Source organism: Oncorhynchus nerka, linkage group LG20 (assembly GCF_034236695.1).
Source record: "Oncorhynchus nerka isolate Pitt River linkage group LG20, Oner_Uvic_2.0, whole genome shotgun sequence".
NCBI classification, from domain to species: Eukaryota; Metazoa; Chordata; class Actinopteri; order Salmoniformes; family Salmonidae; genus Oncorhynchus; species Oncorhynchus nerka.
In genome coordinates this window covers 15,411,263-15,438,706 of record NC_088415.1, presented here as the reverse complement: position 1 = coordinate 15,438,706, position 27,444 = coordinate 15,411,263, and the positions used below count along the sequence as shown (strand labels likewise).

General features: G+C 45.3%; 1 protein-coding gene across 1 annotated transcript in view; it reads right to left on the bottom strand.

The window, feature by feature from the left end:
* The window catches only part of LOC115123110 (ERC protein 2-like), a 513,551-nt gene that overhangs the window by 477,897 nt on the left and 8,210 nt on the right, over positions 1 to 27,444 (bottom strand). Inside the window, exons 2-3 of the mRNA XM_065005262.1 lie at positions 16,342 to 16,365; positions 14,707 to 15,546 (exon numbers count right to left, since the gene is read on the bottom strand). Coding sequence (XP_064861334.1) covers positions 14,707 to 15,546; positions 16,342 to 16,365 — 864 coding nt within the window. The remainder of the gene's footprint in view (positions 1 to 14,706; positions 15,547 to 16,341; positions 16,366 to 27,444) is intronic.

Below are 27,444 nucleotides of genomic sequence, written 5' to 3'. Positions count from 1 at the left end.
CATTTGGATGTACTGACAAATTCTCCATAACAACATTGGACACAGCTTATGGAAGAGAAATGAACATTGAATTCTCTGGCAACAGCTCTGGTGGACATTCCTGCAGTCGGCATGCCGATTGCACACTCCCTCAAAACTTGAGACATCTGGGGCATTGTGTTGTGTGACATAACTGCACATTTTAAAGTGCCCTTTTCTTGTCCCAAGCACAAAGTGCATCTTTGTAATGATGATGCTGTTTGATCAGCTTCTTGATACCACAGCTGTCAGGTGGATGGATTGTCTTGACAAAGGAGAAAATGCTCACAAACATGAATGCAAACACATTTGTGCACAGAATTAGAGAGAAATAAGTTTTTTTGTGCGTATGGAAAATGTCAGGATTTTTTTATTTCAGGTCATGAAACATGGGACAAACACTTGATTTTTTATTTCTTTAACTTTATTTATAGATTTCCAGATATAACGACAAAAACAGTACAACCCCAACCCCTCATTCTCCCATCCATCCATCCCCTCCACATCCACCCATCCACCCACCCACCCATCCACCCAATCCATCCACCCACCCATCCACCCACCCACCCACCCATCCACCCACCCACCTATCCACCCACCCACACACCCACCCACCCACACACCCATCCACCCACACACCCATCCACCCACCCACCCACCCACCCACCCATCCACCCACCCACCCACCCATCCATCCACCCACCCACCCACCCATCCACTGGTAGCAGTGAGCTAGCAGTGAGCTAGCAGCGTGGTAGCAGTGAGCTAGCAGTGAGCTAGCAGCGTGGTAGCATTCTGGTCTAGGAGAAAAATGTCAATGACCAGGTTGGGGCTAACAGTTGTTTTACATATACAGTTGAAGTCGGAAGTTTACATACACCTTAGCCAAATACATTTAAACTCAGTTTATCACAATTCCTGAGATATAGTCCTAGTAAAGATTCCCTGTTTTAGGTCAGTTAGGATCACCACTTTATTTTAAGAATGTGAAATGTATATAATAATAGTAAAAAGAAGGATTTATTTCAGCTTTTATTTCTTTCATCACATTCCCAGTGGGTTAGAAGTTTACATACACTCAGTTAGTATTTGGTAGCATTGCCTTTAAATTGTTTAACTGGGGTTAAACCTTTCAGGTAGCCTTCCACAAGCTTCCCACAATAAGTTGGGTGAATTTTGTCTCATTCCTCCTGACAGAGCTGGTGTAACTGAGTCAGATTTGAAGGCCTCCTTGCTCGAAAACTATTTTTCAGTTCTGCCCACACATTTTTTATAGGATTGAGGTCAGGGCTTTGTGATGGCCACTCCAGTACCTTGACTTTGTTGTCCTTAAGCCATTTTGCCACAACTTTGGAAGTATGGTCACTGTCCATTTGGAAGACCCATTTGCGACCAAGCCTTAACTTCCTGAATGATCTCTTGAGATGTTGCTTCAATATATCCACATCATTTCCCTACCTTATGATGCCATCTACTTTGTGAAGGGCACCAGTCCCTCCTGCAGCAAAGCACCCCCACAACATGATGCTGCCACCCCCGTGCTTCAAGGTTGAGATGGTGTTCTTCGGTTTGCAAGCCTCCCCCTTTTTCCTCCAAACATAACGATGGTCATTATGGCTAAACAGTTCTATTTTGGTTTCATCAGACCAGAGGACATTTCTCCAAAAAGTATGATCTTTGTCCCCATGTGCAGTTGCAAACCGTAGTCTGGCTTTTTTATGGCGGTTTTAGAGCAGTGGCTTCTTCCTTGATGAGCGGCCTTTCAGGTTATGTCGATATAGGATGCATTTTACTGTGGATATACATACTTTTGTAACTGTTTCCTCCAGCATCTCCACAAGGTCCTTTGCTATTGTTCTGGGATTGATTTGCACTTTCCGCACCAAAGTATGTTCGTCTCCTTCCTGAGCGGTATGACGACTGTGTGGTCCCATGGTGTTTGTACTTGCGTACTATTGTTTGTACAGATGAACATGGTACCCTCAGGCGTTTGGAAATTGCTCCCAAGGATGAACCAGACTTTTGGAGGTCTATAATTTTTTTCTGAGGTATTGGCTGATTTCTTTTGATTTTCCCAGAAGCACTGAGTTTGAAGGCAGGCCTTGAAATACATCCACAGGTACACCTCCAATTGACTCAAATGATGTCAATTAGCCTAACAGAAGCTTCTAAAGTCATGACATTTTCTGGAATGTTCCAAGCTGTTGGAACCCACTGGAATTGTGATACAGTAAACTATAAGTGAAATAATTTGTCTGTAAACAATTGTTGGAAAAAGTCCTAACCGACTCGCCAAAACCATAGTTTGTTAACAAGACATTTGTGGAGTGGTTGAAAAACGAGTTTTAATTACTCCAACCTAAGTGTATGTTAACTTCCGACTTCAACTGTATGTGAGAATGGGACCCCATTTTTGAGGCAGAGGCCACTCAAAGATTGGCATGACCAAAACATGTGTCCCACAGTCGCTGGACTCTGGTGGCATCTCAAACACTTGGGGTCAACATTTGGGTATATTTTTGCCAATCTGTCATTTGAGTAATGGAGTCGGGGTAAAACCTTAAACTGAATAAGCCCATGCCGTAATAAGCCCATGCCTTAATAAGCCCATGCCTTAATAAGCCCCTGCCTTAATAAGCTCCTGCCTTAATAAGCCCCTGCCTTAATAAGCTCCTGCCTTAATAAGCCCCTGCCTTAATAAGCTCCTGCCTTAATAAGCTCCTGCCTTAATAAGCCCATGCCTTAATAAGCCCATGCCTTAATAAGCCCATGCCTTAATAAGCCCATGCCTTAATAAGCTCCTGCCTTAATAAGCCCCTGCCTTAATAAGCTCCTGCCTTAATAAGCCCATGCCTTAATAAGCCCATGCCTTAATAAGCCCATGCCTTAATAAGCTCCTGCCTTAATAAGCCCATGCCTTAATAAGCTCCTGCCTTAATAAGCCCCTGCCTTCATAAGCTCCTGCCTTAATAAGCTCCTGCCTTAATAAGCCCATGCCTTAATAAGCCCATGCCTTAATAAGCTCCTGCCTTAATAAGCCCCTGCCTTCATAAGCTCCTGCCTTAATAAGCCCATGCCTTAATAAGCTCCTGCCTTAATAAGCCCATGCCTTAATAAGCTCCTGCCTTAATAAGCCCATGCCTTAATAAACCCATGCCTTAATAAGCCCATGCCTTAATAAGCCCATGCCTTAATAAGCCCCTGCCTTAATAAGCTCCTGCCTTAATAAACCCCTGCCTTAATAAGCCCCTGCCTTAATAAGCTCCTGCCTTAATAAGCCCATGCCTTAATAAGCTCCTGCCTTAATAAGCCCATGCCTTAATAAACCCATGCCTTAATAAGCCCATGCCTTAATAAGCCCATGCCTTCATAAGCCCCTGCCTTCATAAGCTCCTGCCTTAATAAGCTCCTGCCTTAATAAGCCCATGCCTTAATAAGCTCCTGCCTTAATAAGCCCCTGCCTTCATAAGCTCCTGCCTTAATAAGCCCATGCCTTAATAAGCTCCTGCCTTAATAAGCCCATGCCTTAATAAGCTCCTGCCTTAATAAGCCCATGCCTTAATAAACCCATGCCTTAATAAGCCCATGCCTTAATAAGCCCATGCCTTAATAAACCCCTGCCTTAATAAGCCCCTGCCTTAATAAGCCCATGCCTTAATAAACCCATGCCTTAATAAACCCATGCCTTAATAAGCCCATGCCTTAATAAGCCCATGCCTTATGCAAACTGATGTGTGGATACGCTCAATACGTTGTTGCCTCATATCATCAGGTAGATTTTGTATTTGCAAAGGAAGGCGGATTAATTTTCTGTACTATGTCGTATAATCTGTAGATTGTGCGCTTCAGATAAGGGTTAAGATCTAAGCACCTCTCGACTGGACACTTAGTGGGCTCGAGTGGAAATGAAGGGAAACGTTTTTTTGGCAAAGCTGCGAGTTTTCAGATATCTAAAAGTGGGTATTGGGAATGTTATGGTCAACCTTCAGAGTATCGAATTAATTATCAACAAATAGGTCACAACAAAACACCAGACCAATTCCTACGTCAGAATTGGAATGCCGTGTCAATCTGTGACACTGGGAAGAGATGATTAGATGTTCATGGAGAGAAGCAGCTTGTTTAAGGCTAAAGTGACTTTGGAAATTGGGACAAGATTTTAAGGGAGTTCTGAACAATGGGGTTTAAAACATGGGTGGCAAGGTTAATGGGCATTTATTTGTATTTATTTTGTATTTAACAAGGTAAGTCAGGCATTGGGGAGCACAGGAGCAATACAGGAGAAGTTGGAAGGCTTGACTGTAACTCCATGATGGCCTAATTGGGACATCCTTGTTTTCAAATGTAGAAACCCAATAAACACATTTCGATATATTTGCTGACCAGTAGTAGTGCAGAAAATAAGACCAGCGGGCTTAGGTCTCTCTAGATATATCTTTCTCATTCGTGGATTTGACTTAATCCAAATGAAGTTGGAAATGTAGCTGTCCAGTTGTTTGAACATAGACTTTGGCAGACAAATGGGGATCATTTGGAATATGTACAAAAACCTAGGTAGTAGAGTCTTAACAGAATGAATGTGACCTGTTAATTCAACAGGAAGAGACGACCACCTTATGAAACCCTGCTTAGTGCGCTCCAGGAGTGTTGTGAAGTTAGGTTTAAACAGAGCCTTAAATGAGTGTGACCTGTTAATTCAACAGGAAGAGACGACCACCTTATGAAACCCTGCTTAGTGCGCTCCAGGAGTGTTGTGAAGTTAGGTTTAAACAGAGCCTTAAATGAGTGTGACCTGTTAATTCAACAGGAAGAGACGACCACCTTATGAAACCCTGCTTAGTGCGCTCCAGGAGTGTTGTGAAGTTAGGTTTAAACAGAGCCTTAAATGAGTGTGACCTGTTAATTCAACAGGAAGAGACGACCACCTTATGAAACCCTGCTTAGTGCGCTCCAGGAGTGTTGTGAAGTTAGGTTTAAACAAAGCCTTAAATGAGTGTGACCTGTTAATTCAACAGGAAGAGACGACCACCTTATGAAACCCTGCTTAGTGCGCTCCAGGAGTGTTGTGAAGTTAGGTTTAAACAGAGCCTTAAATGAGCGTGTGACCATTTTCCCCAAATAAGTAAAGACCGGATGCTCCACCTTAAATGGGAAAATAGCCAATTCCTTCTGCTAACTGATTAATAGGGAGGGACACATTTTGTTAGATTTAACTTATAACCAGAGAATGTCCCAAAACCTTGTAGCGTGTCCAAGAGATGGGGTATAGACTCCACAGGGTTAGAGATGTATAAAATAAGCTTGTCTGCATATAAGGACACCTTGTGACAAATCAAAGGAACTAAGGTCAGAACCCAGGGGGGTGTGGTATATATATTTTTTTTAATTTACCTATATTTAACTAGGCAAGTCAGTTAAGAGCAAATTCTTATTTTCAATGACAGCCTATGATGGGTTAACTGCCTGTTCAGGGGCAGAATGACAGATTTGTACCTTGTCAGCTCGGGGGTTTGAACTTGCAACCTTCCGGTTACTAGTCCAACGCGCTAACCACTAGGCTACCCTGCCGCCCCTACCCTGTGGCTGATATACCACAGCTAAAAGGGCTGTTCAACATCCCAAACTTGTTTACCATTATCTACTTCAAATATGGCATGGTTCTACTACACTGCCCTCCTGAATTATTGGCACCCTCCTATCACCTAGATAACAGCTCTGAGTTGTCTCCTATAATGTTTGATGAGGTGGGAGAACACACCCTCCTATCACCTAGATAACAGCTCTGAGTCGTCTCCTATAATGTCTGATGAGGTGGGAGAACACACCCTCCTATCACCTAGATAACAGCTCTGAGTCGTCTCCTATAATGTCTGATGAGGTGGGAGAACACACCCTCCTATCACCTAGATAACAGCTCTGAGTCGTCTCCTATAATGTCTGATGAGGTGGGAGAACACACCCTCCTATCACCTAGATAACAGCTCTGAGTCGTCTCCTATAATGTCTGATGAGGTGGGAGAACACACCCTCCTATCACCTAGATAACAGCTCTGAGTCGTCTCCTATCCTATAATGTCTGATGAGGTGGGAGAACACACCCTCCTATCACCTAGATAACAGCTCTGAGTCGTCTCCTATAATGTCTGATGAGGTGGGAGAACACACCCTCCTATCACCTAGATAACAGCTCTGAGTTGTCTCCTATAATGTCTGATGAGGTGGGAGAACACATAGGAAGGGGTTTGAGATCATTCCTCCATACAGAAACTCTCCAGATCCTTGGTCCTTGCTTGTGGACTCTCCTCTTCAGATCACCCCACAGGATTTCAATCATTTTTTCTTGATGAGTTTATTTTAGTTTTACAATTTTAACTAAATTAAAGGTTAGATTGATATGATATTTTGAATGTAAGATCAAGCTGATAAACAATTACCTTTATCACTGCAATTGTGGTTCCTATTTACCTAGGGTGCCAATAATTCAGGAGGGCAGTGTATCTGTATAAGTTTGAACCACTGTCACTTATTTTGATTCTAAGCAATGTTGTCCTGGTAGACCATTCCATTCTTGTGGGCCGGCTAAGGAGTATTGGTGTCTCTGAGGGGTCTTTGGCCTGGTTTGCTAACTACCTCTCAAAGAGTGCAGTATATAAAGTCAGAACATCTGCGGTCTCAGCCACTGCCTGTCACTAAGGGTGTACCCCAAGGCTCGGTCCTAGCCCCCAAGCTCAATTTATATCAACAACATAGCTCAGGCACTAGGAAGCTCTCTCCTCCATGTATATGCAGATGATCCAGTCTTATATTCAGCTGGTTCCTCCCCGGATTTTGTGTCAAATGCTCAACAAAGCTTTCTTAGTGTCCAACAAGCTTTCTCTGCCCTTAACCTTGTTCTGAACACCTCCAAAACAAAGGTAATGTGGTTTGGTAAGAAGAATGCCCCTCTCCCCACAGGTGTGATTACTACTTCTGAGGGTTTAGAGCTTGAGGTAGTCACCTCATACAAGTACTTGGGAGTATGGCTAGATGGTACACAGTCCTTCTCTCAGCACATATCAAAGCTGCAGGCTAAAGTTCAATCTAGACTTGGTTTCCTCTATCGTAATCGCTCCTCTTTCACCCCAGCTGCCAAACTAATCCTGATTCAGATGACCATCCTACCCATGCTAGATTACAGAGCATAATTTATAGATCGTCAGGTAAGGGTGCTTTCGAGCGGCTAGATATTCCTTACCATTCGGCCATCAGATTTGCCACCAATGCTCCTTATAGGACACATAACTGCACTCTATACTCCTCTGTAAACTGGTCATCTCTGCATACCCGTTGCAAGACAGTGGTAGATGCTTATTTATAAAACCCTCTTAGGCCTCACTCCCCCCTATCTGAGATACCTACTGCAGCCCTCATCCTCCACATACAACACCCGTTCTGCCAGTCACATTTTGTTAAAGGTCCCCAAAGCACACACATCCCTGGGTCGCTCGTCTTTTCAGTTCGCTGCAGCTAGCGACTGGAATGAGCTACAACAAACAAACACTCAAACTGGACAGTTTTATCTCCATCTCTTCAAAGACTCAATCATGGACCCTCTTACTGACAGTTGTGGCTGCTTCGCGTTATATATTGTTGTCTCTACCTTCTTGCCCTTTGTGCTGTTGTCTGTGTCCAATAATGTTTGTACCATGTTTTGTGCTGCTGCCATGTTGTGTTGCTACCATGTTGTTGTCATGTTGTGTTGCTACCATGCTGTGTTGTCATGTGTTGCTGCCATGCTATGTTGTCTTCGGTCTCTCTTTATGTAGTGTTGTCTCTCTTTTCGTGATGTGTGTTTGTCCTATATTTTTATGTTGTGTATTTTAAATGTTTATACCGGCCCCCGTCCCCGCAGGAGGCCTTTTGCAACGCCGTCATTGTAAATAAGAATTTGTTCTTAACTGACTTGTCTAGTTAAATAAAGGTTAAATAAATAAGAAATGTACTAAATTTGAAAGCGAACCGCAAATTCCACTAGTGTGGCTAATCCTTATTGTGACCAGCTTCACACAGGTGTGCAAGGCAGAGTTGAACCATATCCAACATGTGGCAGAGTTGTTAGTTTGGCACTGTTGATCAGCACATATGTGGATTTAAATGTCAAGAAGACCGGAGAAGGAGCATACTGGAATGTATTTTGAATGTTAAACCGGTGAGTTTTTCTGATGCTATCAAGCATGTATTTGTGCACTGCAGTCAGTGCACAACAGAGCCAGAGCAGAGGCGCTGTTAATGTTAATGTTAGCTACCAACTTTTTGGGTCAACAGTTTGAGTTGTGTTCTGTCTGACAGTGAAATGTGGCTAGCTCTTACTGTAGCCTGGACTATGGAGTAGCTAGCTTGCAAAAGCCCATTGCATGCATAGTAAGGTAGCTGCGTGACAATTTGTGTGTTTGGTGTTGGTTTTGAACTAACGTAAACTCACCCCATTCCGTACCAATGTGTGCAACCGCAACATTCATACGAAAGTTTTCTGTACCGACTGTGTTGACTTCAAAATCAGGGGTGTGAACTAGGTTTCTATTCACGCGTTGATTGACATGGTAAAGGCTCTATAGTATTGGAGAAAAGTTGAAAAAAACGGACCCTCTGTTACATCGTGACGTGTCAGCACGCATAAAGCAACTATTTCTCTCTCCACCAGGTGTAGCACTTCTCTCGTTGTTAAAAAAACAAGAAATGGACAGTGACGGGGTAAGAAATGGACAGTGACGGGGGTAAGAAATGGACAGTGACGGGGTAAGAAATGGACAGTGACGGGGGTAAGAAATGGACAGTGACAGGGGAAAGAAATGGACAGTGACGGGGCTAAGAAATGGACAGTGACGGGGTAAGAAATGGACAGTGACGGGGGTAAGAAATGGACAGTGACGGTGGTAAGAAATGGACAGTGACGGTGGTAAGAAATGGACAGTGACGGGGTAAGAAATGGACAGTGACGAGGTAAGAAATGGACAGTGACGGGGTAAGAAATGGACAGTGACGGGGTAAGAAATGGACAGTGACGGGGGTAAGAAATGGACAGTGACGGGGGTAAGAAATGGACAGTGACGGGGAAATGGACAGAAATGGACAGTGACGGGGTAAGAAATGGACAGTGACGGGGTAAGAAATGGACAGTGGACGTGGGGGTAAGAAATGGACAGTGACGGGGGTAAGAAATGGACAGAAATGGACAGGGGGGTAAGAAATGGACAGTGACAGGGGAAATGGAAGAAATGGACAGTGACGGGGTAAGAAATGGACAGTGACGGACGGTGGTAAGGGACAGTAAGAAATGGACAGTGAAATGGACAGGACGGGGTAAGAAATGGACAGTGACGGGGGTAAGAAATGGACAGTGACGGGGTAAGAAATGGACAGTGACGGGGTAAGAAATGGACAGTGACGGGGGTAAGAAATGGACAGTGACGGTGGTAAGAAATGGACAGTGACGGGGTAAGAAATGGACAGTGACGGGGGTAAGAAATGGACAGTGACGGGGTAAGAAATGGACAGTGACGCTGGTAAGAAATGGACAGTGACGGTGGTAAGAAATGGACAGTGACGGGGTAAGAAATGGACAGTGACGGGGTAAGAAATGGACAGTGAAATGGACAGGGGTAAGAAATGGACAGTGACGGGGTAAGAAATGGACAGTGACGGGGTAAGAAATGGACAGTAAGAAATGGACAGTGACGGGGTAAGAAATGGACAGTGACGGGGTAAGAAATGGACAGTGACGGTGGTAAGAAATGGACAGTGACGGTGAAATGGACAGTAAAGAAATGGACAGTGAAATGGACAGGTGGTAAGAAATGGACAGTGACGGGGTAAGAAATGGACAGTGACGGTGGTAAGAAATGGACAGTGACAGGGACAGTGACGGGGTAAGAAATGGACAGTGACGGTGGGACAGTAAGAAATGGACAGTGACGGTGGTAAGAAATGGACAGTGACGGGTGGACAGTAAGAAATGGACAGTAAGAAATGGACGGGGTAAGAAATGGACATTGACGGGGTAAGAAATGGACAGTGACGGGGTAAGAAATGGACAGTGGTACGGGGGGTAAGAAATGGACAGTGGACGGGGGTAAGAAATAGACAGTGAAATGGACGGGGTGGTAAGAAATGGACAGTGACGGTGGGACAGTAAGAAACGGACAGTGACGGGGTAAGAAATGGACAGTGACGGGTAAGAAATGGACAGTGACGGGGGAAGAAATGGACAGTGACGGGGTAAGAAAGTGACGGGGTAAGAAATGGACAGTGACGGTGGTAAGAAATGGACAGTGACGGTGGTAAGAAATGGACAGTGACGGGGTAAGAAATGGACAGTGACGCTGGTAAGAAATGGACAGTGACGGGGTAAAAAATGGACAGTGACGCTGGTAAGAAATGGACAGTGACGGTGGTAAGAAATGGACAGTGACGGGGTAAGAAATGGACAGTGACGGGGTAAGAAATGGACAGTGACGGGGTAAGAAATGGACAGTGGCGGGGTAAGAAATGGACAGTGGCGGGGTAAGAAATGGACAGTGACGGTGGTAAGAAATGGACAGTGACGGGGTAAGAAATGGACAGTGACGGTGGTAAGAAATGGACAGTGACGGTGGTAAGAAATGGACAGTGACGGTGGTAAGAAATGGACAGTGACGGGGTAAGAAATGGACAGTGACGGTGGAAAGAAATGGACAGTGACAGGGTAAGAAATGGACAGTGACGGTGGTAAGAAATGGACAGTGACGGTGGTAAGAAATGGACAGTGACGGGGTAAGAAATGGACAGTGACGGGGTAAGAAATGGACAGTGACGGTGGTAAGAAATGGACAGTGACGGGGTAAGAAATGGACAGTGGCGGGGTAAGAAATGGACAGTGACGGGGTAAGAATTCCCATGGTGAATGGCTAGGCCGGCTACGCTATGAAACCACACACTGTTGAATCATTCCCACGGTGAATGGCTAGGCAGGCTACGCTATGAAACCACACACTGTTGAATCATTCCCACGGTGAATGGCTAGGCCGGCTACGCTATGAAACCACACACTGTTGAATCATTCCCACGGTGAATGGCTAGGCCGGCTACGCTATGAAACCACACACTGTTGAATCATTCCCACGGTGAATGGCTAGGCCGGCTACGCTATGAAACCACACACTGTTGAATCATTCCCACGGTGAATGGCTAGGCAGGCTACGCTATGAAACCACACACTGTTGAATCATTCCCACGGTGAATGGCTAGGCCGGCTACGCTATGAAACCACACACTGTTGAATCATTCCCACGGTGAATGGCTAGGCAGGCTACGCTATGAAACCACACACTGTTGAATCATTCCCACGGTGAATGGCTAGGCAGGCCACGCATTCCCATGAAACCACACACTGTTGAATCATTCCCATGGTGAATGGCTAGGCCGGCTACGATATGAAGCCACACACTGTTGAATCATTCCCACGGTGAATGGCTAGGCAGGCTACGCTATGAAACCACACACTGTTGAATCATTCCCACGGTGAATGGCTAGGCAGGCCACGCTATGAAACCACACACTGTTGAATCATTCCCACGGTGAATGGCTAGGCAGGCTACGCTATGAAACCACACACTGTTGAATCATTCCCACGGTGAATGGCTAGGCAGGCTACGCTATGAAACCACACACTGTTGAATCATTCCCACGGTGAATGGCTAGGCAGGCTACGCTATGAAACCACACACTGTTGAATCATTCCCACGGTGAATGGCTAGGCAGGCTACGCTATGAAACCACACACTGTTGAATCATTCCCACGGTGAATGGCTAGGCAGGCTACGCTATGAAACCACACACTGTTGAATCATTCCCACGGTGAATGGCTAGGCAGGCTACGCTATGAAACCACACACTGTTGAATCATTCCCATGGTGAATGGCTAGGCAGGCTACGCTATGAAACCACACACTGTTGAATCATTCCCACGGTGAATGAGCCACACACTGTTGAATCATTCCCATGGTGAATGGCTAGGCCGGCTACGCTATGAAACCACACACTGTTGAATCATTCCCATGGTGAATGGCTAGGCCGGCTACGCTATGAAACCACACACTGTTGAATCATTCCCACGGTGAATGGCTAGGCAGGCTACGCTATGAAACCACACACTGTTGAATCATTCCCACGGTGAATGGCTAGGCAGGCTACGCTATGAAACCACACACTGTTGAATCATTCCCACGGTGAATGGCTAGGCCGGCTACGCTATGAAACCACACACTGTTGAATCATTCCCACGGTGAATGGCTAGGCCGGCTACGCTATGAAACCACACACTGTTGAATCATTCCCACGGTGAATGGCTAGGCCGGCTACGCTATGAAACCACACACTGTTGAATCATTCCCACGGTGAATGGCTAGGCAGGCTACGCTATGAAACCACACACTGTTGAATCATCCCCATGGGGAATGGCTAGGCAGGCTACGCTATGAAACCACACACTGTTGAATCATTCCCACAGTGAATGGCTAGGCAGGCTACGCTATGAAACCACACACTGTTGAATCATTCCCACAGTGAATGGCTAGGCAGGCTACGCTATGAAACCACACACTGTTGAATCATTCCCACAGTGAATGGCTAGGCAGGCTACGCTATGAAACCACACACTGTTGAATCATTCCCACAGTGAATGGCTAGGCAGGCTACGCTATGAAACCACACACTGTTGAATCATTCCCACAGTGAATGGCTAGGCAGGCTACGCTATGAAACCACACACTGTTGAATCATTCCCACAGTGAATGGCTAGGCAGGCTACGCTATGAAACCACACACTGTTGAATCATTCCCACAGTGAATGGCTAGGCAGGCTACGCTATGAAACCACACACTGTTGAATCATTCCCACAGTGAATGGCTAGGCAGGCTACGCTATGAAACCACACACTGTTGAATCATTCCCACAGTGAATGGCTAGGCAGGCTACGCTATGAAACCACACACTGTTGAATCATTCCCACAGTGAATGGCTAGGCAGGCTACGCTATGAAACCACACACTGTTGAATCATTCCCACAGTGAATGGCTAGGCAGGCTACGCTATGAAACCTATTAACGAAGCTATTAACGAGGACATATTGTTCTGTCTCACGAAACGGCACAGGGGATGTTCAGTGTGCTGCATGGCAATATTGACAAAAAAACTGATTCCATGGGATCGAATGGTGGGGCTCCATCTCTGGCGGGACGGTGGGTAGGCCTCTGTACTCGAGTTATGAATGTGTCTACCTCTGCCATATGGACACATTGTATGATATACCGAGATGAACTGGTGGCAAAACAGCTGAGCACAGAAGGGAGATATACTGCAGCAGGTAACTGATTGTAAACTACATCAAACCATGTCCACTGCGCTCACGCCTGTTCACAAAGCTATGTGGAGATATGAGTTCAGAGCATGACAATATCCTATTTCACAATGAGGCTTGATGGTTATCGAGGGGGAGTGTTGGAAAGATTTTTCACATTGAGAGAGGAAGTGTTGTCATTCACAATGGAGAAGAAAAAAAACTGGTAAACTTTCTGTTTAATGTTTCTGTTTCTGTTTCCTTGCCTATGTAACATATTTGAGAAGCAGAACGAACGCAAGCATGCAGGGGAAATACCAAAACATTTGACAGATGTGTGACCAAATCAGGAAATAATTATTATTGGAGAGAGAGTCTTTCAAAGGCGAACCACGCCCCCTTCCCTCGGCTGTGCATGTTTCTAACAGAAAACAGAATCAGTACAGTAAGTATCCCACATGAGTGATGACTGCTCACCTCCAATGCTTGAAAGAGCACTTTGGGACCTACTTCCCAATCCGTTGGCCTGTGATCCTGGCTCAGTTTATTTGTACCTTTATTTAACTAGGCAAGTCAGTTAAGAACAAATTCTTATTTTCAATGATGGCCTAGGAACAGTGGGTTAACTGCCTTGTTCAGGGGCAGAACGACAGATTTTTACCTTGTCTGCTCAGGGATTTGAACTTGCAACCTTTCAGTTACAAGTCCAACGCTCTAACCACTAGGCTACCTGCCGCCAGAGTTGATATGCCGGTAAGTGAAATCGAACAGCTGATTGAGCTGTCATGTGACCGAATGCATTCACTGGTCACTAAAGAGGAGTTTTGGTTCCTGACTCAAAGTGAATACCCATTAATGCCACGTTCAAAACAACTGGGAACTTGGAAATCTTCGACTTCCGAACTAGTAACTCAGGAAAAAAAACAAGGACCCTCTGGGAAAAATCTTTTGAATGGTCATCCAACTGGGAATTCCAACTCGGGAATACGGACCTCTTTCTAGAGCTCATACTTTCTGACCTGAAGATCACCGACATCATGATTTGGCCTTGTCTTGTAAGCATCATGAAACTCATGGTACCCTTCGTCAGCTCATATCTGTCATAGCCCCACATTAAAATTATGTGATGGTGAGTTGAGAAGACAATCCGAAATACTGTTAAAATTTTTATGAATTGACTGCCATAGCACCAAATTAAAAAGTGAACATTGGCTGTTAATTACATAATTGCTTTTTCACATGGTGGCGAGACTTTTTATGTATCAAAATGGTGTCGTGGGCCAAAAAAAGTTTGGGAACCACTGAGCTATAGTGACAAACACAAAGAAACACACACCTCTCTCAAATGCAGGTTCTCTTTCTCCCTCTGGTCCAGCTGCTCCTCCAGATGACCCACCTGGTACTCCGCCTCCTCGCGTGCTGTTGCCATGGTGATTATCTCTGACCTCTCGCCTCGCTGACCCCTCCCTCCTCCCTGGATCATCTCCAGCAGCCTCTGGATGGACTGGTCCCTGGCCCCCAGCGTCTGTTTCTGGGAGTCAATCCTCAGCTCCATCTCTTCCAGGGTCTTCCTCAGCAGGTACAGCTCCTTGCCCTGCCGTTCGTGATCTGACTGCAGCCGGCTGAAGTTCTCCTCCGTCAGATCCAGGGGAGGGGGAGAGGAGAAGCCATCGCACCCAGGGACCATGCATGGGCTGCTGGGAGGGCTGAGGCAACGGCCAGGGCTGTGGATGAGGTGGCTGGGGCTCTTTCTAGACAAGGGGATGAGAGTGCTAGCAGGGCTGTGTCTGGGGCCAGGCCCAGAGTTGTGCCCAGGGCTGTGGATGTCAGCTTGGTGGTGTCTGACGTTGGAGCTGTACCCAGGGCTATGGGGATGGACAGGGCTGTTTCTGGGCCCATGGTTGTAGGTGCTACTGGGGCTGTGTCTGGGGCTGACTCCTAGACCAGGGCCGGGGCTATGTCTTTGCCCAGGGCTGTGGAGGTGACTGGGGCCCAGACCAGGACTGTGTCCAGGGCTGATGCCAGCCCGGTGGTCCTCAATATGGAGTTCTCGGTTCGAGCCGGTGTGAGTGGAGATGTTTGTGTGAGATCCCGAGTTCTCTTGCTGCAGACGACAGTTCATCTCTCTATGACTTCTCAGCTCTTCCTGTAGCCCATGCACTGACAACTGGAGATGCTGAGAGAGAGAGACAGAGAGAGAGACAGAGAGAGAGACAGAGGAAGAGAGACAGAGAGAGACAGAGGAAGAGAGACAGAGAGAGGGACAGAGAGAGAGACAGAGAGAGGAAGAGAGACAGAGAGAGAGACAGAGAGAGAGACAGAGCGAGAGACAGAGACAGAGCGAGAGAGACAGAGCGAGAGAGACAGAGGAAGAGAGACAGAGAGAGAGAGAGACAGAGAGAGAGACAGAGAGAGAGACAGAGAGAGACAGATAGAGAGACAGAGAGAGAGACAGAGAGAGAGACAGAGAGAGACAGAGAGAGAGACAGAGAGAGAGACAGAGAGAGAGACAGAGGAAGAGAGAAAGAGAGAGAGACAGAGAGAGAGACAGAGAGAGACAGAGGAAGAGAGACAGAGAGAGAGACAGAGGAAGAGAGACAGAGAGAGAGACAGAGGAAGAGAGACAGAGAGAGAGACAGAGGAAGAGAGACAGAGAGAGAGACAGAGAGAGACAGAGAGAGAGAGACAGAGAGAGACAGAGAGAGACAGAGAGAGAGACAGAGAGAGACAGAGAGAGAGACAGAGAGAGACAGAGAGAGACAGAGAGAGACAGAGAGAGAGACAGAGAGAGAGACAGAGAGAGAGACAGAGAGAGACAGAGAGAGACAGAGAGAGAGACAGAGAGGTGAGCCATTAAAAAGAAGAGATAAACAGGGAAGACACAGAAACACAAGGAGGACAATGACACACACACACAATGACACACACACACAGCTGAACACAAAAGGATGGGAGCAAACTCAGGACACACCTTGTTTCTTCTAGGTTCCCAAACCTGCAGCATTATATGGTGAAGTCAAAAATAAACAAAATAAACTGTTTTAAAAAGTAACAAGCTAAATGAAACAGAACACCCCATTCCCTGCTGGCTAAATTAAGCACTTTTAGCTAAAGTATACAATCATTACATTTATAATCAAAGGTAAGGATCTGTATATCTTCAATACTCTACTATAGCATTTCAGAGTTGATTGACTCTCTGTCATTATTCACACATAAATGCAATGTCAACACACTCCAGTAGATGGTGACACTTCCACTCATAAAGATAGAACACAGGGCCAGACAGGGTGACACCTCTCTAGCAGGAAGGATGATGGCTCTGTGGTCACAAGGACAGGTGAACTTAACAACCCTTACTTTACTGAGTTCAAACTGTCACATCATAGCTTTACTGGGTTAAAAACACATAAGTACAGGCTCGCTAGGAGCCATGGCAACAACAGCTACTTGTTATAGACCCGCACACACACAATTTTCACACAAATACAAAAACATTAACTTTAACACATACAAAATAGCTATCAAATACAAAGCCTACAAGAATGATGAACAAAATAAATACTTTCAACTATGCAGGAAGCTCAAACTGTCTGAACGACGTCAGTTGGAACACTTCTCCCATCATAGAACAACACACAGACACACTGACACACTGACACACAGACACACTGACACACTGACACACAGACACACTGACACACTGACACACTGACACACTGACACACAGACACACAGACACACACAGACACACACTGACACACAGACACACTGACACACTGACACACTGACACACAGACACACTGACACACAGACACACACAGACACACTGACACACTGACACACAGACACACAGACACACTGACACACTGCAACGGGGTGATGTTAGAACGTACAGCTGACACTGAATACTGGAGCAGAACCAACACACACACACACACAGAGTACACACACACACACACACACAGAGTACACACACACACACAGATGGTGAAAAACAAGTCTTCAAATCAAATCAAATGTTATGTCACTTGTGCCGAATACAACAGGTGTAGACAGTGAAATGTTAACTTACAAGCCCTTAACCAACAATGCAGTTCAGAAAAATACAGAATACCTTAAAGAACAGCAGTAAAATAACAATAGTGAAGCTATATACAGGTAGTACTGCTACAGAGTCAATGTGCGGGGCACCAGTTAGTTGAGGTAATATAGGTAATATGTACATGTAGGTAGAGTTATTAAAGTGACCATGCATAGATGATATAACAGAGAATAGCAGCAGCGTAAAAGAGTGGTGGTGGGGGCAATGCAAACAGTCTGGGTAGCATTTTGATTAGATGTTCAGTAGTCTTATGGCTTGGCAGAAGCTTAGCCACAGTGATGTACTGGGCTGTTCGCACTACCCTCTGTAGTGCATTGCGGTCGGAGGCCGAGCAGTTGCCATACCAGGCAGTGATGCAACCAGTCAGGATGCTCTTGATGGTGCAGCTGTAGAACCTTTTGAGGATCTGAAGACCCATGCCAAATCTTTTCAGTCTCCTGAGGGGGAATAGGTTTTGTCGTGCCCTCTTCACGACTGGCTTGGTGTGCTTGGACCATGTTAGTTTGTTGGTGATGTGGACACCAAGGAACTTGAAGCTCTCAACCTGCTCCACTACAGCCCCGTCGATGAGAATGGTGGCGTGCTCGGTCCTCCTTTTCCTGTAGTCCACAATCATCTCCTTTGTCTTGATCACGTTGAGGGAGAGGTTGTTGTCCTTGCACCACACGGCCAGGTCTCTGACCTTCTCCCTGGAGGCTGTCTCGTCGTTGTCGGTTATCAGGCCTACCACAACTTAATGATGGTGTTGGAGTCGTGCCTGGCCATGCAGCCATGAGTGAACAGGGAGTACAGGAGGGGACTGAGCACACACCCCTGACGGGCCCCCGTGTTGAGGATCAGCGTGGTGGATGTGTTGTTACCACCTCTGGCCTGCTCGCCTCCCTACCACTGAGGAAGTACAGTTCCCGCTCAGCCCAGTCAAAACTGTTCGCTGCTCTGGCCCCCCAATGGTGGAACAAACTCCCTCACGACGCCAGGACAGCGGAGTCAATCACCACCTTCCGGAGACACCTGAAACCCCACCTCTTTAAGGAATACCTAGGATAGGATAAAGTAATCCTTCTCCCCTCCCCCCCCCCCCCCTTAAAAGACCTAGATGCACTATTGTAAAGTGGCTGTTCCACTGGATGTCATAAGGTGAAAGCACCAATTTGTAAGTCGCTCTGGATAAGAGCGTCTGCTAAATGACTTAAATGTTAAATGTTAAAATGTTAATGTTAATGTTACCTACCCTTACCACCTGGGGGCGGCCTGTCAGGAAGTCCAGGATCCAGTTGCAGAGGGAAGTGTTTAGTCCTTAGCTAAGTGATGAGCTTCGTGGCCACCATGGTGTTGAACGCTGAAATGTAGTCAATGAATAGCATTCTCACAGGTGTTCCTTTTGTCCAGGTGGGAAAGGGCCGTGTGGAGTGCAATAGAGATCGCATCATCTGTGGATCTGTTGGGGCGATATGCAAATTGGAGTGGGTCTAGGGTTTCTGGGATAATGGAGTTGATATGAGCCATGACCAGCCTTTCAATGCACTTCATGGCTACAGACGTGAGTGCTATGGGTCAGTAGTCATTTAGGCAGGTTACCTTAGTGTTCTTGGGCACAGGGACTATGGTGGTCTGCTTGAAACATATTGGTATTACAGACTCAATCAGGGAGAGGTTGAAAATGTCAGTGAAGACACATGCCAGTTGGTCAGCACATGCTCGGAGTACACATCCTGGTAATCTGTCTGGCCCTGCGGCCTTGTGAATGTTGACCTGTTTAAAGGTCTTACTCACATCGGCTACGGAGAGCGTGATCACACAGTCATCCGGAACAGCTGATGCTCTCCTGCATGTTTCAGTGTTACTTGCCTTGAAGCGAGCATAGAAGGCTTCTGGTTGGGAATGTACGTACATTCACTGTGGGTGACTGTACTGACGATGTCATCGATGCACTTATTGATGAAGCCAGTGACTGATGTGGTGTACTCCTCAATGCCGTCAGAAGAATCCCGGAACATATCCCAGTCTGTGTTAGCAAAACAGTCCTGTAGCTTAACATCTGCTTCATCTGACCACTTTTTGGACCGAGTCACTGGTGCTTCCGGCTTTAGTTTCTGCTTGTAAGCAGGAATCAGGAGGTCAGAATTGCCAAATGGAGGGCGAGGGAGATCTTTGTATGTGTCTCTGTGTGTGGAGTGAAGGTGGTCTAGAGTTTGTTTTCCTCTGGTTGCACATTTACCATGCTGGTAGAAATTAGGTAAAACGGATTTAAGTTTCCCTGCATTAAAGTCCCCGACCACTAGGAGCGCCGCCTCTGGACGAGCATTTTCCTGTTTGTTGATTGGCCGTATACAGGTCATTGAATTGGTTTGTGATGGTAAATAGACAGCTACGAAGAACATAGATGAAAACTCTCTAGGTAGATAGTGTGGTCTACAGCTTATCATGAGATACTCTATCTCAGGCAAGCAAAACCTTGAGACTTCCTTAGATATCGTGCACCAGCTGTTGTTTACAAATATACATAGACCGCCACCCTTTGTCTCAACAGTGGCTGCCGTTCTATCCTGCCGATACAGTGTATAACCCACCAGCTGTATGTTATTCATGTCGTCGTTCAGCCACAAGATATTACAGTTTTTAATGTCCCGTTGGTAGGATATACATGTTCGTCCACTTTATTATCCAACGATTGTACATTGGCCAATAGTACAAATGGTAAAGGCAGATTAGCTGCTCGCCACCATATCCTCACACCCCGACCTCCTTCCGCGATACCTGCGTCTCTCCAGCGATTGACAGGGATGAGGGCCTTCTCAGGTGTCTGGAGTAAATCCCTCTCGTCCGACTCGTTAAAGAAAAAATATTTGTCCAGTTCAAGGTGAGTAATCGCTGTTCTGATGTCCAGAGGCTCTTTTCGGTCATAAGAGACAACAACATTATGTATAAAATAAGTTACAAACAATGCAGAATTTTTAAAAAATAGCTTGGTTAAGATCCCATGAACCGGTTGGTTAAGAGCCCATAAAATGGCAGCCATCCCCTCCAGCGCCTTTTTAATGCTAATATTTCTCACAACCGGTCTCCCTCTGACATCTCCAGAGAGGAGGGACAGAGAATACAGAGAGGGGAGAAGTAACAAGAGCAGAGAACAAGAGGAGAGAAAAGGCAAAAGAGAGGAGGGAGGAAAAGGATGAGAGAGGGAGAGAAGTAACCAGAATGGAGAGAACAAGAGGAGAGAAAAGACAAAAGAGAGGAGGGAGGAAAAGGATGAGAGAGGGGGAGAAGTAACAAGAGAGAACAAGTGGAGAGAAAAGGCAAAAGAGAGGAGGGAGGAAACGGATGAGAGAGAAGTAACCAGAATGGAGAGAACAAGAGGAGAGAAAAGACAAAAGAGAGGAGGGAGGAAAAGGATGAGAGAGGGGGAGAAGTAACAAGAGAGAACAAGTGGAGAGAAAAGGCAAAAGAGAGGAGGGAGGAAAAGGATGAGAGAGGGAGAGGGCAGAGGAACTTTGGCAGACAATAGATAATAGTGGCTTCTGTCGTGACGATAAGACATTACTAGAAACTAAAAAGTTAAGTCAGAAGGTCGAGAAGTACAAGTTTAGAGAGGAATCAATAAAGGGTGCAACCGCTGTTTGGCCTCCTCAATTAGAGTGTATTGATCCTACCATGTGCGTTTGTTAAAGAGGATTGTACTGACTGCAGAACAACACAACCTCAATATCACCCATATTCCTGTCTACTGATATCTATCAGGTCTGCTAAAGAACAGCTATGTAATCTGCCATCATAGTGAACAGGTAGCCTGGCAGGTTAGAGCGTTGGACCAGTACCCGAAAGGTTGCTGAATTGAATCCCGAGTTGACAAGGTGAAAATCTGTCGCTCTGCCCCTGAGCAAAGCAGTTAACCCACTGTTCCCCGGGCGCCAGAACGTGGGTGTGGATTAAGGCAGCACCTCTCTGATTCAGAGGCGTTGGGCTGAATGCGAAGACACATTTCAGTTGAATGCAATCAGTTGTACAACTCACTAGGTATCCCTTTTTCCCTTCACACAGCTGTGTTCTGAATACAAACAGTGATGATGTTTGGATCATGCCTAGTGGTATCCATCCACCCTAAAGACTTTACAAAGAACCACAATAATACAAAGAAAGATTCAAAAACATATATATTAAATCAGTCTCACCCTCAATCCCCCTGACCCCTCACCCCCACCCCTCTCAGGTTATGTAAGGACATGTCATCAAGATAATGTGCAGGCTACGGTGTACAGTATGTGCTATCGATGGCATCAGAGTAGTTATTATCAATGTACAGTAAGTGAAGATATTCTCCATATGCTCCATCCAACCACAAAGGAAGCTGTCTGTATTCAGTCACTATTAATGAAAATACAAAAAGGTTCACCCCCCTGTGGACTCAATGTTTCTCTGTTCTTCGTCTGAGTGAGATGAGTAAAAACAGTGTGTGTGTGTGTGTGTGTGTGTGTGTGTGTGTGTGTGTGTGTGTGTGTGTGTGTGTGTGTGTGTGTGTGTGTGTGTGTGTGTGTGTGTGAGAGAGAGAGTGTGTGTGTGTGTGTGTCTGACTGTCTGTCTGGTTTACAGCTGTGTGAGGGAGAAGAAGCTAAGCCTCATAAAACACACCTCTGTGAGAAGGACAGAGTGAAAGGGAGAGAAGACAGACCAGAGAGCAGTCTATAGAACCTCTCCTCCCATTCATTCAAACTTCACAGAAGAACTGACTTTTATAGCTGCTAGAATGCCAGCCGGTGGACATGTTCCCATGGTAACAGTGAGAGTGCCGTGTCTACCACACGGTCTTTATGTACACTACCGTTTAAAAGTTTGGGGTCACTTAGAAATGTCCTTGATTTTGAATGAAAAGCACAACAACAACAAAAATGTCCTTTAAAATAACATTAAATTGATCAGAAATACAGTGTAGACATTGTTAATGTTGTAAATGACTATTGTAGCTGGAAACAGCTGATTTGTTATGGAATATCTACATAGGCGTACAGAGGCCCATTATCAGCAACCATCACTCCTGTGTTCCAATAGCAGGTTGTTAGCTAATCCAAGTAATTTTAAAAGACTAATTTGTCATTAGAAAACCCTTTTGCAATTATGTTAGCACAGCTGAAAACTATTGTTCTGATTAAAGAAGCAATAAAATGAGGGGACAAAATGGCGCCGTAGAGAGAACACGGTGTTTCAGCGAGCTCTCGTGGCATTCGTAAATTTATATTCTTACATTAATCTCCTAGCTTGAAAAAGTGGTAGAATTGGCTAAATAAGTGACCATATAATGAGTCTTGATGACTATTTCGCAAAAATCTCCGACAACATGCCCAATAGAACTACTAAGAAGTCGACCAAAACCACCACCCATGTGGATGTGCATGAGGAGCTAGCTAACGTTAGCGAAGCTAACACCATTGCGGACCCAGGCACAATGGACATGATAATTCAAAAGATGACTGATAACATTACTAAAGTGATCGATGCAAAGATAAGAACGGTCTTGGAAGCAATAGCAGGTCATTCAGCTGAAATACAGAGCGTTGTGAAACGTGTTGTTGAGGCGGAAGGAAGAATTGCTGCAGTGGAAACTTCAACTACATCTATGGACGCTAAGATAAAAGCACTTGAGAAACAGGTGCGCGAAATGGCAGAGCACATTGACGACTTGGATAATCGAGGACGCAGATGCAATATTCGTGTTGTGGGACTCCCGGAAAATTCTGAAGGGACACGTTCAGTAAAATTCTTTGAGGAATGGATCCCTGGCTACCTACAAATGGACACTAAGGCTGGTCGTGTGAAGCTGGACAGAGCCCATCGCTCTCAAGCACCGATACCGGGCCCCAATCAACGCCCACGGCCGGTGGTTATAAAGTTCCACAACTTCACCGAAAAGCAGCGCGTCATGGATGCGGCTAGAAACATCGGCTCTGATGGTAGTCAACATAAAGGTCCAAAGGTCTCATTCTTCAATGATTATTCCACAGCGGTTGTACGAAGACGCAAAGCGTTTGATGAGGCGAAGGCTCGACTCAGGAGAATGAAGATGGACTACGCACTGTTGTACCCGGCCACATTGAAGATTATGGTCAACGGATCACCTAAAAAGCTCTACACACCTGAAGAGGCTGCTGCGTTTATTGACTCTCTCGGGTAAATAACATTAAACTGCACCTCCACAGCATTGAATAACTTTGTTTATTTTGTGAGTCCCCACGTGAATCTGATCACATGAAACAGTGGTGTGAGTCCTCACGTACTCCGGCTCAGTAATATTCGTAACTTTATTATTTTTAGTTGAATCTGATCACGAAACAGTGGTGTGAGTCCCCACGTACTCCGGCTCAGTAATATTCGTAACTTTATTATTTTTCTTGCTAAAGTAATAGCCGCTATAGCTCAGGCTGAGATATGTGTGAATCCATATTGGTGCCCAGGCTTGGTTTTAGGTGGAAGAGCCTCAATCTTCTTCTATTGATTTCTTTTCCATATATATAAAGGATGAGGCTATTGAGCGGCAATGCGGACTTAAGAGTCTACATTGGAGAGTTGAAATCCCCTGCATGTTAGCTAGTGGGAAAACCCCCTTTTTGATTTTTACATGTTTAATTTTTGGGTTTAGTATAGTTCGAGTTCAGGGTTCATATTTTTTGTTTATGCTCAGTGAGATAGAGGAGAGTTCAACACATGGAAAAAGGTACCACCCCACTTTTACAGTAGGATCCAGTCTGAATATTGAATGGTCAAGATACAATGGCAGATAACAGACTGCGTGTATGTACGTGGAACATTAGAGGGAACCATAACCCCATTAAGAGGAAGAAAGTATTGTCTTTTTTGAAAAAAGAAAATATTGATATTGCCCTGTTGCAAGAAACCCATTTGGATGATAAGGAGCACCTGAAATTACAACAAGGAGGGTTTGGTCAAGTGTTTTTCTCATCATTTACATCCAGAAGTAGAGGTGTAGCAATTCTGGTGAAAAAGAACTTACCACTTAAGGTCTTGAATTGTGTGAAAGATAAATGTGGTCGCTTTGTTATAATTAATGGTACTTTACAAGGGCAGAACATTTCCATAATGAACATTTACTTCCCCCCTGCTCACCCCCCTGATTTCCTCACTAAGGCATTTATAGACTTTTCAGAATTAAACTCAGACACTGCAGTGGTTGGAGGAGATTTTAACTGCTTGTTGAACCCCCTTATTGATAAGTTTCCCAGTGGTATAGCTTCACTCTCTCCTCAAGCTAAGTCACTTAAAGTTATTTGTGATGATCTGGGGTATGCGGATGTCTGGAGAGCTTTCCATCCCTCCAACAGAGAGTTCACTTTTTTTCTCTGCACCTCATGGATGTCAGACTAGAATAGATTATTTTTTTATGCCCAAGACGTCTTTGCAGTCTGTTTTATCTGCTAGGATAGGAAGCATAGTCATATCTGATCATGCTGAGGTGATCCTGGACATAAAACTCAACGGGGCATTCAATCGGTCAAGACATTGGAGGTTGAACACAACCATTCTTAAAGACCATACATTCACATCATATTTTATAACAGAGTTTAAAGCATTTTTCTCTATTAACTCTCAATCAACAGATAACCCCTGGCTCCTTTGGGAGACCTGTAAAGCGTATGCCAGGGGTCTGACTATGTCATACACAGCTACTAAGAGACGGAAAAAGCGGGAAAAGCTAAAAATGTTAGAGGGTGAATTAGGAACTAAAGAGAAGGACTACATTAAAACGCCCACTCCTGCACTATTAAAGGAAATATCCGTCATTAGATCAACGTTAGACTCTCTCCTAACACAGGACGCTGAAAAGAAAATGAGATTTGTCAGGCAAAAGCTATATGAACATGGTGATAAGCCAGGAAAGTACTTGGCATACCTAGCTAAAAAGAGGGCTGACTCTCAGTCAATTGCTACTATTACTGATTCTGATGGTAATCATTTATATGAAAATAAATTGATAAGTGACTCATTTAAGAAATTTTATACAAACCTTTATGCCTCAGAACTGCCAAAGGATGCACCCAAATTAATGGAGAACTTCTTTGGTAAGATTGAGCTCCCTACTATCTCCGAAGAACAGAGGTCCCTCCTTAATGCCCCTATTACCAAGGAAGAGATAATGTTCGCAATTAAGAATCTGCAAAATGGTAAGGCCCCAGGACCAGACGGGTTTTGTAGTGAGTTCTATAAAGAGTTCCATGGCCTGATCCTTGAGCCATTGCGTGATATGTTTAACCACTCATTTTCAAATGACCAACTCCCTCAAACGCTGAGAGAAGCCAACATTTCACTTATTCTCAAAAAGGGAAAATGTCCAGAGTCTTGTTCCTCGTACAGACCAATTTCCCTTCTGAATGTGGATAGAAAATTGCTTTCTAAAATTCTAGCCACAAGATTAGAGGACTCATTGCCACTAATTGTGAAAGGAGACCAAACTGGCTTCATTAGGGGCCGTAAGTCATGCAACAACGTCAGGCGGCTTCTTAATGTAATTCAAGCCTACCAACAAAGTGCTATGGATGGTATTGTGCTCTCCCTAGATGCTGAGAAAGCATTTGATCGTGTGGAGTGGTCTTACCTATTATTTGCTCTGAATAAATTTGGTCTGGGGGACAACTTTATAAAATGGGTGAAAGTTTTGTATGATGATCCTCAGGCTGCTGTCCTAACTAATGGGCTACGGTCAAATAGCTTCTCTATACACAGAGGTACCAGACAGGGCTGTCCTTACTAATGGGCTACGGTCAAATAGCTTCTCTATACACAGAGGTACCAGACAGGGCTGTCCTTACTAATGGGCTACGGTCAAATAGCTTCTCTATACACAGAGGTACCAGACAGGGCTGTCCTAACTAATGGGCTACGGTCAAATAGCTTCTCTATACACAGAGGTACCAGACAGGGCTGTCCTTACTAATGGGCTACGGTCAAATAGCTTCTCTATACACAGAGGTACCAGACAGGGCTGTCCTAACTAATGGGCTACGGTCAAATAGCTTCTCTATACACAGAGGTACCAGACAGGGCTGTCCTTACTAATGGGCTACGGTCAAATAGCTTCTCTATACACAGAGGTACCAGACAGGGCTGTCCTTACTAATGGGCTACGGTCAAATAGCTTCTCTATACACAGAGGTACCAGACAGGGCTGTCCTAACTAATGGGCTACGGTCAAATAGCTTCTCTATACACAGAGGTACCAGACAGGGCTGTCCTAACTAATGGGCTACGGTCAAATAGCTTCTCTATACACAGAGGTACCAGACAGGGCTGTCCTAACTAATGGGCTACGGTCAAATAGCTTCTCTATACACAGAGGTACCAGACAGGGCTGTCCTAACTAATGGGCTACGGTCAAATAGCTTCTCTATACACAGAGGTACCAGACAGGGCTGTCCTAACTAATGGGCTACGGTCAAATAGCTTCTCTATACACAGAGGTACCAGACAGGGCTGTCCTAACTAATGGGCTACGGTCAAATAGCTTCTCTATACACAGAGGTACCAGACAGGGCTGTCCTAACTAATGGGCTACGGTCAAATAGCTTCTCTATACACAGAGGTACCAGACAGGGCTGTCCTAACTAATGGGCTACGGTCAAATAGCTTCTCTATACACAGAGGTACCAGACAGGGCTGTCCTTACTAATGGGCTACGGTCAAATAGCTTCTCTATACACAGAGGTACCAGACAGGGCTGTCCTAACTAATGGGCTACGGTCAAATAGCTTCTCTATACACAGAGGTACCAGACAGGGCTGTCCTTACTAATGGGCTACGGTCAAATAGCTTCTCTATACACAGAGGTACCAGACAGGGCTGTCCTTACTAATGGGCTACGGTCAAATAGCTTCTCTATACACAGAGGTACCAGACAGGGCTGTCCTTACTAATGGGCTACGGTCAAATAGCTTCTCTATACACAGAGGTACCAGACAGGGCTGTCCT